At 40.5% G+C, this 16,476-nt stretch overlaps 1 protein-coding gene across 4 annotated transcripts in view; it reads left to right on the forward strand.

The window, feature by feature from the left end:
- The window catches only part of ROCK2 (Rho associated coiled-coil containing protein kinase 2), a 113,727-nt gene that overhangs the window by 46,970 nt on the left and 50,281 nt on the right, over positions 1–16,476 (forward strand). For all 4 annotated transcript variants that reach the window (XM_066314792.1, XM_066314793.1, XM_066314795.1 and 1 more), the window contains exons 3-4: positions 2,857–2,957; positions 15,220–15,357. In XM_066314792.1, coding sequence (XP_066170889.1) covers positions 2,857–2,957; positions 15,220–15,357 — 239 coding nt within the window. The remainder of the gene's footprint in view (positions 1–2,856; positions 2,958–15,219; positions 15,358–16,476) is intronic.

Here is a 16,476-nt window from a genome sequence, read left to right on the forward strand (position 1 = left end):
ACCAACACATACTTGCACATAGTCAGTGCAAAGGCTGGCTGCTCGTCTTCTCTGCTTGGCTTGTTGTCCACCCGGGCTGTCAGGTCATCTTTCTCATAGTGCCTTCTAGATGGTGAGTGCATCCTATTCTTTTGTGTGGTGCTGTTCCATCCCAGCTACCGAACTCTGCACTTGCTGTTGAAGTGCGAGCTTCCTGTCTGCTCATTACTCATCTGTCTGAGTTATTCATAGAAGCCACCCTGTCCTCCAGTCTATCAGCTCTGAACTTAAAACCACTGGCTGAGACTCCAGCAACTTTCCCACTCACCTGGTAATTTCTCTGTGCAATCCATGTCAGCCTGGTATTGGCTACCAAGATACTTTGAGATGCTGTGTTGGAAGTCATGCTACAGTCAAGGAAATGTACTGCTTTCCCTTTGTGTCCACCAAGACAGACTTCTCATCATTGAAGGAAATCAGGTTTCAGGAAATCAAACGCAGTTTGTCCTTTTCAGATCCGTTCTGGCTGTTCTTATCCTTCCATGTGCATCATGTGCTTGGAAGTAGATTCCTAAAGGATTTTGCTCCATTATCATCTTGGGCAGTGTGATTAGGCTGCGGTTCCACCCTGTAGCCTCCTTGTTACCCTTTTAGAACGTGGACATGACATTTGCACTTTAGCAGTCATCACCTTCCCAAATTGCCATGAGTTTTCAAAGGTGATAAGAACAACCTGGTAATGGTCTTGACTGTTTTTTTCAGCACACTTGGATGCATCCTGTATTGTCTCAAGACTTGGTATATGCCAAGTTTTCTTCACTGGTCCTTAACTTATATCTTCTTCTACATACTGTGATACTGTGCTGCCCCACACTCTGCTGTTGGCTTCAAAGAGCTGGGATGCCTCTGAGCAGGGCTTGAGAGTGAAGAAAAAAAGCCATTGACTGCTCCACGTCCCTGGTACTAGATCACCTCTCTCACTGAGAGCAGTGGGACAATATTTGTCTCATTCTTTCTTTTATTTCCAGTGTATTTATAGAGTCCCTTATTTACCTTCATAATCCTGGCTAGTTTCAGTTCTAGCTGAGCTCGGCTTTCCCAGTTCCATCTTTTCTTGTTGGGGAGTTTCCTGCTGGGTAACCCAGCTCATCTTCCATGTTCCAAACCTTTACCTTTTGTGCTTGACTTGAGGCAGAGGTTGCCCATTTAGGCAGACTGGCTTGTTGCCATTCCTGCTTGATTTCTAGCTAACTAGAACAGACTGTTCTTGTGCTGAGAACGTGTAATATTTGAAGATCAGCCCACTTCTCTGCCCTTCACAGCAGCTTTTCATGGGATCCTGCCAGTGGGTTTTCCAAATGAGCCATAGTCTATTCTCCTGAAGTCCAAGGTCTGCTATTTTCCTTCTTCGGTCTGTTCGAGTTTTAAATTCCACCATCTCACAGTTGATTCTGCCAAGTCTGCCACAGACTTTGTCTTGCTGAGCCAGTTCATTCTTGTTTGTGAGTAATAAATCAGTGTGCCTTCCTGATTTGGCTTATTGCTTGTTTGGAAGAAAAGAAGTGTTCCTGATGGTCAGGCATCTCCTGGATTGCTTGTAGCCTGCCAAGCTGCTCTTCATGAATATGTGGGAATGGTTAAGCTATTTACTAGATGTTCTTATCATTAACTCCCTTGGACCATGTCATCTTTAATGTCATACTGGATTAACTGTATTTCTGATTCTTTTCTCCCCTGTATTCAGATCTGAGATCCTCTTTAATGCTTTTCTAGGGATAAAATTCCATGGTATTTGACCCTAAACAGGGATCTCACAATATAAACCTCTACCCCTCTCTGAATATAAGCATCCACAGCTTTTCATACAATTTCATGTTCTTCCCTGGTAGATTTCTTGCTCCAGCCACCTGTTTTGCTTTGTTTTGTTCTTCCTCTAAGTGTGTGTAGGGGCTTGTCATGCCTCAGATTACCTCCAGTATTATGGATTCCATTCACTGATTCCATTACCTTTTGTCCTCATAATAAGAATAGATTTGAAAAATGCAATTAGCCAGGAATGCATTCATAGCATAAATTTAATTTTTTTACAGAATTAAAAAGTCTAGGACCTTGTGTGGTTTTAGAACTTGTCAGAGATCAGAGTGTCACTGTTTTCCCTTTTACAGATTCTACAGCTGCTGATAAGACACATTCTGACAGGCAGTGCTTATCTGCAGAATGCTGAACAGAGCATTGTAGACATAAATTTAAGAAGTGTAGAACTTCACATGTGATGGACACCAAAAAAGCACTTTGAGATGGCCAGCAGTTACATACATGTGTAAACTTGAATCAATGTTTCGTATGGAATGGATAAGTGGATGTGCCAGATCTTGGTGTGATCTGCAGTTGTACATGAAGGTTGAGTCACATTCCTTGCCATGTGATTGTCGTTGAACCCTCCAGGTGTGTAGGAGCAGGTTGCACCTGCAGTGCTTTTTGTGTACCACATACTCCACCTCAGCATTATCAGTGGAGTGTCAGTGGATCCTGGGAGCGCAGCAGGTAGCAAGGAATGATTGAAAATTCCAGATAGGCATCTCTGGCCCTCTTCATTACCAGAGTCTTTCCATAAGCTCGTGAGTGATTAATAAAGGTGTGAAATAACAGTCAGCAAAATATGAAAGATATTTCAGTTGTTACAGCTAAAGGTAGAGGTTTAATAGTTTCCAAAGAATAATGAAAGGGGATATTAAAAGTAACTACAGATTTCAAGAACTACAAAGAAGGCTCTAAACTTTTGAATAAAAAGAGCTTATTTTTACTCTAAATGAATAGCTGAAATTCTGTGTTCTGTTAATACATGCATTATCACAACTTCTGTTTCATTCATTTTAGATGAGAAGATTGTAGAAAAAATCCGAGCATTGCAAATGAAAGCTGAAGACTATGATGTTGTTAAGGTGATTGGAAGAGGGGCTTTTGGAGAAGTGCAGCTGGTAAGAATGTAATGTTATGTAATGTTTAGACAGATTAATAGCTTTAGCCAAGATTTTCCTCAATCTTCATATTTTATATTTAAAAATTCATTCTTCAAAAGAACAAATGTAATTTTCATTGTATTGAGAGATTCTTTCAATCTGTATCTGCTGTGCATAGTAAACAGTAAATCTGATTTTAAAATATCATGGATAGGAAGGGAAGAACTCAGGAATGTTTTCTATCCTTTGATCAAAATCAAAAAGGCAGTTCATGGCAATTCTAAATCTTTTTTGCCACAACTATCACTGTATAACAATATCTGAAACCTTCTACAAAAAGCAGGTGAACACTGTGACAGAAGATTGTTGTTTTGTTCCTACAGTTATGATGCTTGCATTGTATTTTAAGTGACGTGACTCATAGGATTTTTAAAAGATTCTTTTCTCAACCTTGTCCCCTTGACATTGATTGCAGTGTGATATCTCAAGTATGTATGGGATTACTTTTAAAATTTCTATTGCAGAGAAACTCTGTTATTAAGAAAAGGTAATCAAACTACAAAAAGTGACTTGGTATATCACATGTAGTCTGATTTTCATTTAATTTTGATTTTTCCAGGACTTATAAGTCCTACTATCTGATAAGCGGCACAAAAATGTGAACATATGTGTAAGATAGATTGATATGCCAGTTTTGAAATAAGTATTGGATGTAACTGCCAAATAGAGTCTAGGATACAAACATTAAGGACAAGTTATCGTGAGCTAACTGTGCACCAGCTGATCCATAGTGATTTTCTACGTGAGCATTTTTAGAGGAAGAGAGTTATGAAGCAAGGCAATGGAAAGGGGGGCAATTAATTTGCTGCAGTTTAAGCTTGTTATCTTGTTACCACGAGGTAACAATAATTATCCTTTCACTTGTACTTTTTTGACCTGGAACTGGCATTTTACTGCTCTGTGGTAATTTTGCAGTAAGAAGCTGGGAAAACCATATTGTCTTGTAATGTATAACCATTTTGGAAAATATAAAGATATGGTGGAGTTTTGTTGAGTAGTGTGGTAAGATCTAAGCTGTGAAGAGCTTATAGGAGGTACACAGTGTATAATTACAATAAATTTATGATCTATTTATAAAATTCTTTGTATTTTCCATATTAGTGTGGCTGAAATTTGTTGGAACTGGGAAAAAAACCCTCTGACTAGCATAATATTATTTGCATGACTCATGGGCAATTTGCAAATTTAAATGTGATTAGTGTGGGAGATAGCAACATCTAATCAGTAGTTTTTCTTCATCTGTGTAAATTTTTAAGACAACTTCATCCAATTCTAGTAACATGAGAATGTAGCACCCTCTTCCCTATTTCTCTCAGGGTCATTTACACTTGTTTTTTGTCCAGAAGAGTGAATGAAGTATGGAGTGGAGTAGTTTCAAAAATCCTCATTTCCTAGAAAGACTTTAAAGAATTATTATGTAAATGATTTTATATCCTTGTAGTCAAGAAATTAAAAACAAAACCAAAACCTTAAGCAGAACTTTGCTTTCTTGTGAAGGGCCTGCTGCAGGGTGTTTGTAAGAATGCAGTCTACTCCATGTCTTTTCAATGACAGTCACATCAAATGGTTTAAAATCTTCTATCAGACATTTGTATCTTTATATTAATCCACATGGAGCAGTGAAGAAAGACGTTCCTTGTGCACTGGCTTCTGAAGTCAGTAAAAAATCGAGTTGTAAGGAGCAAAGTTCCCTGTCCATTTATTGAGGGGATAGGAGATGAAAAAGAGCAAGTCTCAATAACAGAAGTCACGTGCCTTTTTAGATGTCACACTGATATATTTTCTGGAAGCACCCAAGAGAATTATATTTTTGATGTGCTTCAAGAATGAAAACACATTTTTTTCATATGTGGATTTCTTAAGAATAGAAAGGTTTTTCTAAATTATTTTTATTTTCTTTTTAACATTTCATTTTAAATAGAAGGTCCTCATTTGTTCATTAATTCACCATGTCATACACAATCTAAATTTTTAAGAAGAGATGATTTTTTTGTACTGTACACACAATTCAGTTGGGCATTTTGAGGGGTCTGAAGACAAACTTTATTTTTCATTTTTCCTGACCATTAAAATGCAATGACAAAATGCCTAGTAACCTGGTCATACAATGATGGGGTTTAGGTTGTATTGCTGTTGTGTTTTTATGTTTGTGGTTGTTTTTTTTGTTTGCTTTGTTTTGGGTTTTTTGGTTTTTGGTTTTTTTTTTTTTTTGTTGTTGTTGTTGTTGTTGTTGTTGTTGTTGTTGTTGTTGTTTTAATCTTTAATAAGCCCTTCAAAAAAAAACAAGAATCCCTGGTATTGGAAAGAAAGAAAGAAACTTCTGTGTGTTCATATAGAGCTCTTTTATGCTTCATGCAAATTTAAAAGAACACTTTTTCTGGAGAGTAAAAATGCAAGTAGAAATCATCATGTTACTGTAATCATCAGCAGTCTTACAGCTGAAAAACAGTGGACTAGTAAATACAACTGCAGATCTGAACTAATATTAGCTGCTGATGTGGACATACATACCTCAGTTTTTTGCCTCACAAGGTATGGTACAAGTTTAAACTATTGAATTAAGCTCTATCTATTTCTACTCCATTCAAAATATTAACACCACTGTTGCAGATGATGGATTTGCGGTAACAAAAATATTTTGCAACACTTTCTGTGATCAAAATAGAATTTTGCTTCAGTGGGGATTAAATACAGAAAGATCCATAAATAAAACGTGATTAAATACATGAGTTAAATTAATTAATGTTGTGTTATCAGTATGTGTTATTGTGCATAAGAATTGTGGCACAAATATTTATTATATGTTTCTAATGGTTATATTAGTACGCTCATTTTTTTGGCCTGTAATGTTTGCAGGATAAAATAGTCAGCTATGACCCTTTTCATTTTGTTTTCCCTTAGTCTTCTGCTCCAGTATAACATTTTCTTGCTAAAGAAGTGATATGAAGCAATCAATTTTCCAGATTCTGTCAAGAAAGTGAAACACATTCTTTAATGTTGTGTCTTACAGCTAGATTTTTTAAAAAGGCTTGATTTTTCCTCTTCATCTCTCTTCCAAAAAATTTAAGAAATAGCCCAATTAAAGAGAGATCAGATGACTCTGGTCTGAGCATCTGACTGTGGTGGAGAAACAATTTCCCTATAAATCCTGAAGTATTAAACGCCACACTTGTGTTCTGGTCTCTGGTTTTGCTGGGTCTGTAGGGATGGGGAAAGTGAATAAAATGATTGCCATCTGCCAGATCACTTCTTCTCTTACACAGTGCCATGAATAAAAGTGACTGGTGTCTAGGGCAGACAGAAAAATTGAATTATGGTGCTTAATAGGTTACTTCTGGTTTATGCAGAAACAGTTATTTATGAAAGCACATCCTGAGCTCCTCTTGTTTGTTTTCACTTGTGGAAAATCATCTCGATTTGAAATTTATCATTAGTTCCTTCTCCCAGGTCTAACCATGAAGGGCTGTAATGTTGCAGTGACACAGCAGACTGACCTGCTCATGTACTGGATGAGAAAACTAAAGCAAAGTTAACACTTCCTTGTGTTTGGGTGAAATTTGTCTTTACTGTCTGATATCTTAGTGTTGCTAGCCAGTGGTTGTCATGGCCTGTGTAAACAGATGCTGGTTTATTTTTCTTCATTAAGTGCTTTGTTTATTAGGTTTAATTACCCATCCACTGCTGATGTACAGTTCTGGAGTAAAGCAGATAAAGCAATCATGTTTTATTACCTGAAATTTGTCAGGACGTGAACTTTGATACTCTATCTGTAGTCATTTCTTATGGCTCTATGAAGTATTTTAGGATACCTGTAATTACTTCAAGCCTCAGAGTTAATTTTAAAATTCCATTCAAGGATCATCTTTTTTTCAAAACCATAGAAGAGACCAGTGGTACCATTACCAATACTATGTACTAAATCTGATAACTTCAAATGGATGTGTTATTTTCTTTACCTACAGATTGTCTTCCCATGTGAATGCTGGGGAAATTATGGATGCATTTTGTTTGTTGAAAGTATTAAATTGTTGAAGCACAGTAGAATGAAATTCTTTTTTCTTAATGCATTTTCATGAGTTAAACAAAGCCATGTTACTCAGTGCTAATGGCATGTAGGGATTTTCCTACCTATTTTGAGAGTTACTCTGGTGAGCTACAGTTTAAATTTGGCAGTTCATTTTAACAGTTGGAAGAAACTGAAACATCATGACAGTTTAATATGTGAATAATCTGCTGTATGAACCAATCTCTTTATGTACAAATATAGCTCTGAGTAAAGAGCACAGTGACTAGCAGCTCAAAAGGCTGTCTCCAGGGGCCATGGTGCTGATAAAAGGAGGAATGTCAGCGGTAGATCTGCTCACCTGCAAGGTGTGCCAAGACACACTAAGTCTCTGGGTGTGCCAGTATCCTTGTTATTGCTTTGGATTTGTACAGAGAAAGAGCCTATCTTGAAATTTTGTCAAGAAGTCATGTAGCCAATAGCCCATTGGCACTGTTCAGAGAGGTATACAGACTGATTTTGGGCCCCCTGCCTGTATTTACTTTGCCTCTCCATTCAGGCTAGGCTGACTCTGAAGAATTTTTTTCTCCAAGTCATGGGAGATAGTTGCTTTTTTATATGCAGGCAGCTACTCTAACTGCATGTAGGCAAGAGTCCACAGCGACTTTAGGAATTGTAAACTATTGAATACATTGCAGAGCATCACTGTTAAGTTTCAGTGTCCTGGGTTGTAGTATAGGATGTGCACAAAGTATTCTATCACCATCTTCATGAACTGATGAATCCAATTGTTGGAACAGTGCTCTTCCCAGGCCCCCCTCCCTCTGGGGTGCCTTCTGTTAATGGCCCATCAATGCCTTGCCATGACTCACAGATAACTCCCTTCGGGAGTTATCTCTCTTTAATGGGCCATCAGGGAGCCCCTGTATGACTCATCATCCCATTGTGAGATGCTTCACCCAGGGGGAGGAGCCAAGCATTCTCACCTGGATATAAGCTGGGATTTGGGACAGTACAAGCAGCCCTTACTCACTGGATTCCCAGAGGACTAGAACTGACAGACCTTTTTATAAGATCCCTGCTTCAGGAGGATCACCTAACTTGGACTGCTTCCATCACCCTGTTCAGATTGTGTTCTGACTCTGTCAGTGGTCTTTTGTATTATTGCATTTATTTTATTTTCCCTTTTTTTCCCTTTTTTTCTCATTAAATTGTATTTCTGACTTGGAGCCTCTCACTCCTTTTGCTTTCAAACCACTACATATTTTTGGTGCCCAATGTGTGGCAGAGGCACTGAGAAAAGTCAGAATTAGAATTTTTTATTGAAGAAGACACCTGTTTGCTATGATGCTTAACATGCTTACATGTGTCTTATACTTATCTCTCTATATTTTTCCACACATGGGGCACTATCTGCTGGTCTTAATACTCCTGCATAGAACAGAGTATGGTACTAAAATTGCTTTATTGGTCTATTATGTCCATTGCTTGATAAACTCCGAGGCAATGATCATCATTCAGAACATATACCCAGTTTTGTATTCTTCTTGTAGTCTAGGATGCTACATCTGGGCCCTCGACAATCTCACCCAGCCCCTGTGGGGAGGAGTAAAGAATAATTTTTTTTTCCAACTTTTCAGGCATGAAACAAACGCAGCAGTTTTTGAAAATTTTGAGTACCTTCTGGATGCCAAGGACAGCATGATGTTGCTGTTAGTCCTGCTTTGTCTTCTCTGCGTGGCTTGCAGTTCAGAGTACTCTAGTTCAGAGTACTAAACCGGAACAGCCTAAACCAGTAGCAGTTGCCACCACTCAGAAGAAGAAACCAAGGAGCAAATCAGTCCGCATAGCGACTGACGAGGATGGAGCAGGACCTTCGCACCCAGCTGAAGAGACAGAGACAGAGATCATCACTTGCTCTCTATCTCTGGGTGAATTGCGTGACCTGCGAAGGGAATTCACCTGCCAGACCAACGAGTCCATCCTCACCTGGCTGCTCTGCCTCTGGGACGCTGCAGCCAATGACACCATTCTGGATGGAATTGAGGCCAGGCAACTGGGATCACTGTCCCGGGCTGTGGTCATTGACCAGAGAATTGCGAAAACCCAATTCCAAGAAAACTCTGGCAGTGACTGCTAACAAGTGTGAAAGACAGATACCTTTGTAAAGAAGATCTCCAAGGGCGCCAAGGAAAATGGAGCACAGTAGAACAGGGTATCCAATGCCTGAGGGAATTTGCTGTGCTGGAAATCATTTTTGCAGAAGAAGAGAGATTTCCTAAGAGCCCAGATGATGTCTGGTGCACATCACAGATGTGGTTGAGATTTGCACGGCTTGGACCAGAGATGTACTCACGTTACCTGGCAACACTGCAATGGAGAGAAGGTGAGGACAAGGTGGGTGTCCTGGCTAATAAACTAAGGATTTATGAGGACACTGTCACCGCCCCGGTTCATGCCCATGTCTCATCTGTGGAAACAAGACTGGCTGAGCAAGTCCGGAGCTTGATTGAAGAAGGCCATCAGAAACTGGAAAAAGAACTTAAGGAAGAAATTTATGATATCTCACCAGAGCTGACAAGAGTCTCTGCCATTAGGAGCAGGCGTCTCCCAGCCAGAGAGAGAGGATACACACCCCGAGGTAACCTCTGATCTTTTCTTCGAGAGTATGGAGAAGACATGACAAGTGGGATGGAAAACCCACCTCCTCCTTAGCGGTCTGGGTACGTGAACTGAAAAGAGAAACACGTACCAGGAGAAGCTCATCTAGAATCAATATTGCTCCGGTTTCTCGTGTGCAGAACTCCAGACGGTACAGGAATGATGATATGACTGATCCTCTTGAAGGGACCTCAGAAAAATATTTACAGGAAGAGAACAATGTATGTGATGACCAGGAATAGGGGGGCCCGGCCTCTAGCCAGGAAGAGGAAAGGGACAATCAGATCTGCTGGACTGTGTGGATCCGATGGTCTGGCACATCTGACCCACAAAAATACATGGCATTGATTGACACTGGGGCCCAATGTACCATGATGCCATCAAGATATGTAGGAAGAGAATCCATTTCTATTACAGGGGTGACAGGAGGGTCCCAGCAACTGACTTTATTAGAGGCTGAAGTGAGTTTAACCAGAAACAAGTGGCAAAAACACCCCATTGCGACTGGCTCAGAGCCCCCATGCATCCTTGGCATAGACTATCTCAGGAATAGATATTTCAAAGACCCAAAAAGATGTCGTTGGGCTTTTGGGATAGCCTCAGTGGTGAAAGAAGACATCAGACAGTTGAATACTTTGCCTGGTCTCTCAGATGACCCCTCTGCTGTGGGACTGCTGAAAGTCGAAGAACAACAGGTACCGATTGTCACAGCAACAGTACACCATCAGCAATACCGCACTGACAGAGACTCTTTGATTCCCATACATGAGATGATCCGTAAACTGGAAAGCCAAGGGGTGGTCAGTAAGGCCCATTCACCTTTCAATAGCCCAATTTGGCCCGTGCATGAGTCCAGTGGAGAATGGAGACTGACAGTGGATTACTGTGGTCTGAATGAAGTCACGCCACCACTGAGTGCTGCTGTGCCAGACATGTTAGAGCTTCAGTTCAAGCTGGAGTCCAAAGCAGCAAAGTGGTATGCAACCACTGATATCGCCAATGCCTTCTTCTCCATTCCTTTGGCAGCGGAGTGCAGACCTCAGTTTGCCTTCACCTGGAGGGGCGTGCAGTACACCTGGAACTGACTGCCCCAGGGGTGAAAACACAGTCCCACCATCTGCCATGGACTGATCCAGGCTGCACTGGGGAAGGATAAGGCTCCAGAATATCTGCAGTACATTGATGACATCATCATATGGGGGAACACCCCAGGGGAGGTCTTCGAGAAAGGAGAGAAGATTATCCAAATTCTGCTGAAAGCTGGTTTTGCCATTAAAAAAAGTAAGGTTAAGGAATCCAGTTCCTTAACCTCAAGAAATCCAGTTCCTAGGAGTCAAATGGCAAGATGGACATCGCCAAATCCCCACAGAGATAATCAGCAAGATCACTGCCATGTCCGCACCTACCAACAAGAAGGAGACACAAGCTTTCCTAGGTGCCATACGCTTTTGGAGGATGCACAGGATGCACATTCCTGAGAACAGTCAGATTGTGAGCCCACTCTACCTGGTTACCCACAAGAAGAACGATTTCCACTGGGGCCCTGTACAGCAACAAGCCTTTGTTCAGATCAAGCAAGAATTGCTCATGCAGTAGCCCTTAGCCCAGTCAGGACGGGACCAGACATGAGGAATGTGCTTTACTCGGCAGCCAGGAACAATGGTTTGTCCTGGAACCTTTGGCAGAAAGTGCCTGGGGAGACTCGAGGCTGACCATTTGGTTCTGGACCTGAAGTTACAGAGGCTCTGAAGCCAACTACACTCCCACAGAGGAGATCTTGGCCACCTGTAAAGGAGTTCAAGCCACCTCAGAAGCGATTGGCACTGAAACACAGCTGCTTTTGGCGCCCCGACTACCAGTGTTGGGGTGGATGTTCAAGGGAAAGGTTCTATCCATGCATCACACCACCAATACCACATGGAGAAAATGGATTGCCCTCATTACACAGCACATCTGTATTGGAAACCCAAATTGCCCTGGGATTCTGGAAGTTATAACAAACTGGCCAGAAGGTGAGACTTTTGGACTATTGTCTGAAGAAGAAAAAAAGCAAGTAACACGTGCCGAGGAGGCCCCACCATATAATGAGCTACCTGAGACTGAAAGACGATATGCTCTGTTCACTGATGGCTCCTGCCGAATTGTAGGAGCTAACCAGAAATGGAAAGCTGCAGCATGGAGCCCCACACGACGAGTTGCACAAGCTACCGTTGGACAAGTCAAATCAAGTCAGGTTGCAGAGCTTAAAGCTATCCAGCTGGCTTTGGATATTGCTGAATGAGAGAAGTGGCCAAGGCTCTATCTCTACACTGACTCATGGATGGTAGCTAATGCTCTGTGGGGATGGCTGAATCTCTGGAAAAAGGCCAACTGGCAGCTCAGAGGAAAATCCATCTGGGCCTCTGACATTTGGCAAGACATCGCCGCCCGAGTAGAGAGGCTGACCGTGAAGGTTCAACACGTGGATGCGCACGTACCCAAGAGCCGGGCTAATGAGCATCACAACAACGAGCAGGTAGACAAAGCTGCCAAGATGAAAGTATCACAGGTGGATCTAGACTGGCAGCACAAGGGAGAATTATTCCTAGCTCGTTGGGCCCATAATGCCTCTGGTCATCAGGGAAGAGATGCAACATATCAATGGGCCCGTGACCGAGGGGTGGACCTCACTATGGACAGCATCTCACAGGTCATCCACAGCTGTGAAACCTGCGCTGCAATCAAACACGCCAAGCAAGTGAAGTCTCTGGTATGGTGGACAATGGCTGAAGTACAGGTATGGGGAAGCCTGGCAAATTGACTATATCACCCTTCCCCAAACACGCCAAGGAAAGCGGTACGTGCTGACCATGGTGGAAGTCACCACTGGATGGCTGGAAACCCACCCTGTGCCTCATGCCTCTGCCCGGAACACCATCCTGGGCCTTAAAAAATAATTCCTGTGGAGACATGGCACCCCGAGAGAATTGAGTCGGACAATGGAACCCATTTCAAGAACAACCTTATAAACACCTGGGCTAGAGAACATGGTATTGAATGGATATACCACATTCCCTATCACGCACCAGCTGCCGGGGAAGTTGAGCGGTGCAGTGGATTACTAAAGACTGCCCTGAAGGCACTTGGTGGGGGGACCTTCAAGAATTGGGAAATAAATTTAGCCAAAGCCACCTGGATGATCAACACCTAAGTGTCTATTAATTGAGGTGGTCCTGCCCAATATGAACCCTTACACACAGTGGATGGAGACAAAGTCCCTGTGGTACACATGAAGGGCATTTTAGGAAAGAGTGTTTGGATTAATCTCACTTCAGGCAAGGCAGACCCATCCATGGGATTGTCTTTGCTCAAGGACCTGGTTACATTTGGTGGGTAATGCAGAAAGATGAGGAAACCCATTCTGTACCACAGGGAGACCTAATTTTAAGTGAGAACAGTGTAAGGTTTCATTCTGTATGTATATCTGTATATCTCTGTAAGAATGTATTGATTTGGGCATGATGTAAATGGTAATAGAATAAGGGGTGGATTGTCCTGGGTTGTAGTATAGGATGTGCACAAAGTATTCTATCACCATCTTCATGAACTGATGAATCCAATTGTTGGAGCAGTGCTCTTCCCAGGCCCCCCTCCCTCTGGGGTGCCTTCAGTTAATGGCCCATCAATGCCTTGCCATGACTCACAGATAACTCCCTTCGGGAGTTATCTCTCTTTAATGGGCCATCAGGGAGCCCCTGTATGACTCATCATCCCATTGTGAGATGCTTCACCCAGGGGGAGGAGCCAAGCATTCTCACCTGGATATAAGCTGGGATTTGGGACAGTACAAGCAGCCCTTACTCACTGGATTCCCAGAGGACTAGAACTGACAGACCTTTTTATAAGATCCCTGCTTCAGGAGGATCACCTAACTTGGACTGCTTCCATCACCTTGTTCAGATTGTATTCTGACTCTGTCAGTGGTCTTTTGTATTATTGCATTTATTTTATTTTCCCTTTTTTCCCTTTTCTTCTCATTAAATTGTATTTCTGACTTGGAGCCTCTCACTCCTTTTGCTTTCAAACCACTACACACAGAAAATGCATCTTCAGTTAAACAATATCTTTTTGAGTTTTCTGGTCTTTGTGTTTCCTCTGGTTTTGGGCAGGATTACAAAAGCTCCACTTAGGGGAGTATAGTTTGTGGTGTACCACCAAGTCTTTCTAAATAATCCCATGTGAGTTTAGTAAGTGAGAGGAAGTTAGCTTTTCAAAATGCTGTTTTAGGACACCTTCACTAACTGATTAATTAATTTCATAAAATATCCTTATAGAATTATTAATGCACATAGATGCCATGTTTCTGTTCTGGTGTTAGGTTGGAGGTTTTTTGACCTAATTGTAGAGAAGGTTATTTGTTAGTGTTTAACTATGCAAGATACTAATAATAAAACCTTCGCACCTATATCTTGAATTTGAAGAATGGCAACTCCTTAAATAATCCTCTTTCTGTCTGTGGTTGTACTTTTTCCAGTATTACTCTTTCCACCTGATGCTTCTTCTATTCATTCAGCAATATTAATTTTTACAGCTCTTCAGGAGCAGGACATTGGTGCTCTCAGATCTGTAGACCAAATAGGTGCCTCTCAGAAGCTTTTCTCTGAAGATGTGATGGACCTGCATCTACAGCTGTTCAGAAAAGCCTACTAAACATTCTTTCAAGTAACATACTTGGATATTGTGCAAAACTAAGAAGTTAGGAGATCTATTTTATTTACTAGGTGTGAGAGGTTTTAGATGCACTAGAAAATGATAACTTCAGTTTCTGGTGTATTTCACAGTTGTCATGAATCAGTTTCACAAACTAGTCCACTGAATTTTTTATTTTAACAGGAAAAAATACACAGACACTTAAGGTCCCTGATGACTCAGACTTCTTACAGCTGAATACTTCTCACCTTAATTTCTGTAAGAAACACTCAAGAATGTTAAAAACCTGATCCTTTAATAGTTTTTTCATAAAGTAGTATGTCTCATGATTAATTAGCTGAGTAATGACTGCAGTGTGCAATTTAAGGATTTGGTTTCTTGTCTGTATTCAGATTAAGTTTTCAAAAATGTTTTCATATTTTGTAATAAAAGCTTTAATTCCTGTTTTCCAACAAGATTTATTGTGTTAATTTTGCACCATTGAAAATGAATTTAAGAACTTTTTAGGAAAATAAATAGGAGCAATCATGTTTTGGTGTAAAATAAAAATTGGCAGAGGCTGAAGCAGACTGCTTGCCCAGTTTCTAACATGAATTAATTCAATGGCTATACAGTGTTCAGAATAAGAAAATAAAAGCAGAGTTAGACTTTATTTCCTGCTATGATGAGGCTTTTTTAGCAGCTAAGTATTTCTTTTTAGGTTTGGAAGTTCTCAAATCCTTACTGTATAGAAAATTGGTGTATGAAGACTTGGAGGCATGACATTCCAGAGAGCAGTTTGCGCATAGCAGAAACATACTATGCTTGTTCTCAGGTTTTTAACAAGGCATTTTAACAAGGTTGATTCTCTTCTTTCTCAACCAACAGGTTCGCCATAAAATGACACAGAAGGTTTATGCAATGAAGCTACTTAGTAAATTTGAAATGATCAAGAGATCAGATTCAGCCTTTTTCTGGGAAGAAAGAGATATCATGGCCTTCGCCAACAGCCCGTGGGTGGTTCAGGTGAGGAAGATGTGTAAAATAATAACAACAGCAATAGTAATGATGCTGATGCCATAAATACTTCCCAGTCTTGAGCATGTTTTTGAATTTAAATTGAAACTCAAATCAAGATTTAGGTTCAGGCTTTCACTTTAAAAAAAACCATTTTTACACCAATTTCATTAAGTTTTTATATATTTGGTTGTGTTAAAAAGTAGATTAATTTGCATTTTAGTCACTACAAATGCATCATAAAACAGAATTAAATAGATTTTTGAAATGCCTACATAATTATTTGGAATAAAAGGGAAGTTATCTTTCCAACTGTGAAAAATTCTGTATGGGAATGTAGAAATAAATGTGATTTGTATTTCCAGTCTTTCCTCATGATACACTCATTTGATGACAGGCAATTGGTGTTAAGAGTACTTTAAATAGTCACTCCTTTCATCTGCAGTTTGACATATGGATGAGTGGGCAGTCCTGGTCTCCTGCAAGACAAGGGGCAGTAGCAGTGGTTTGCTTGAAACCATCTTCTTGTAGTGGTCAGTAGTGAGCATCAGCACTCAGCACATCAGAGTAATGGAGAGTTGACTTTTTCATCTGGTCTTGAACACCATCAGTTGCAGCTGTCTTGTGGCTTGTGTCATCAAAATGCTGTAATGTGAATTATGCCTTTGGGAACAATCAGTACTGATTATTGCCATTTTTTGGAACTGGGAAATTGCACCAGTTAACAAACCGAGTAGTGAAAGCATATGCTTGGAGAAGTTGTTAGTCCTTAATTTTTTTAAGTAATTAATTTAAATGCTCTCATATGTATTGCCATGCTTCTGCATATTTAATAAGACTGGCTTTAAGCTTTTAATGTGTTTTTCATATCACTTTACCTCATACACAAAGGTGTTTTGCTCTTGGAGCATATTCTGTGCTCTTGCCTATATTCAGCAGAAATACTGAAATACATAGATGATTTTTTTATTTAGTTCTTTGTTCTAGTAACAGTAATTGTCAGGAACTATTTTTCACATGCAGTTGAAAGTAACGAGAAATGCATGACGTGGATTTTCAAAGGAAACTGTCACAGGATATAAATGTTTGTATGCATTTGTAAATAGCAAATGAACTAAAGTGTACTTG

Source organism: Sylvia atricapilla, chromosome 3 (genome assembly GCF_009819655.1).
Source record: "Sylvia atricapilla isolate bSylAtr1 chromosome 3, bSylAtr1.pri, whole genome shotgun sequence".
Taxonomy (NCBI): Eukaryota; Metazoa; Chordata; class Aves; order Passeriformes; family Sylviidae; genus Sylvia; species Sylvia atricapilla.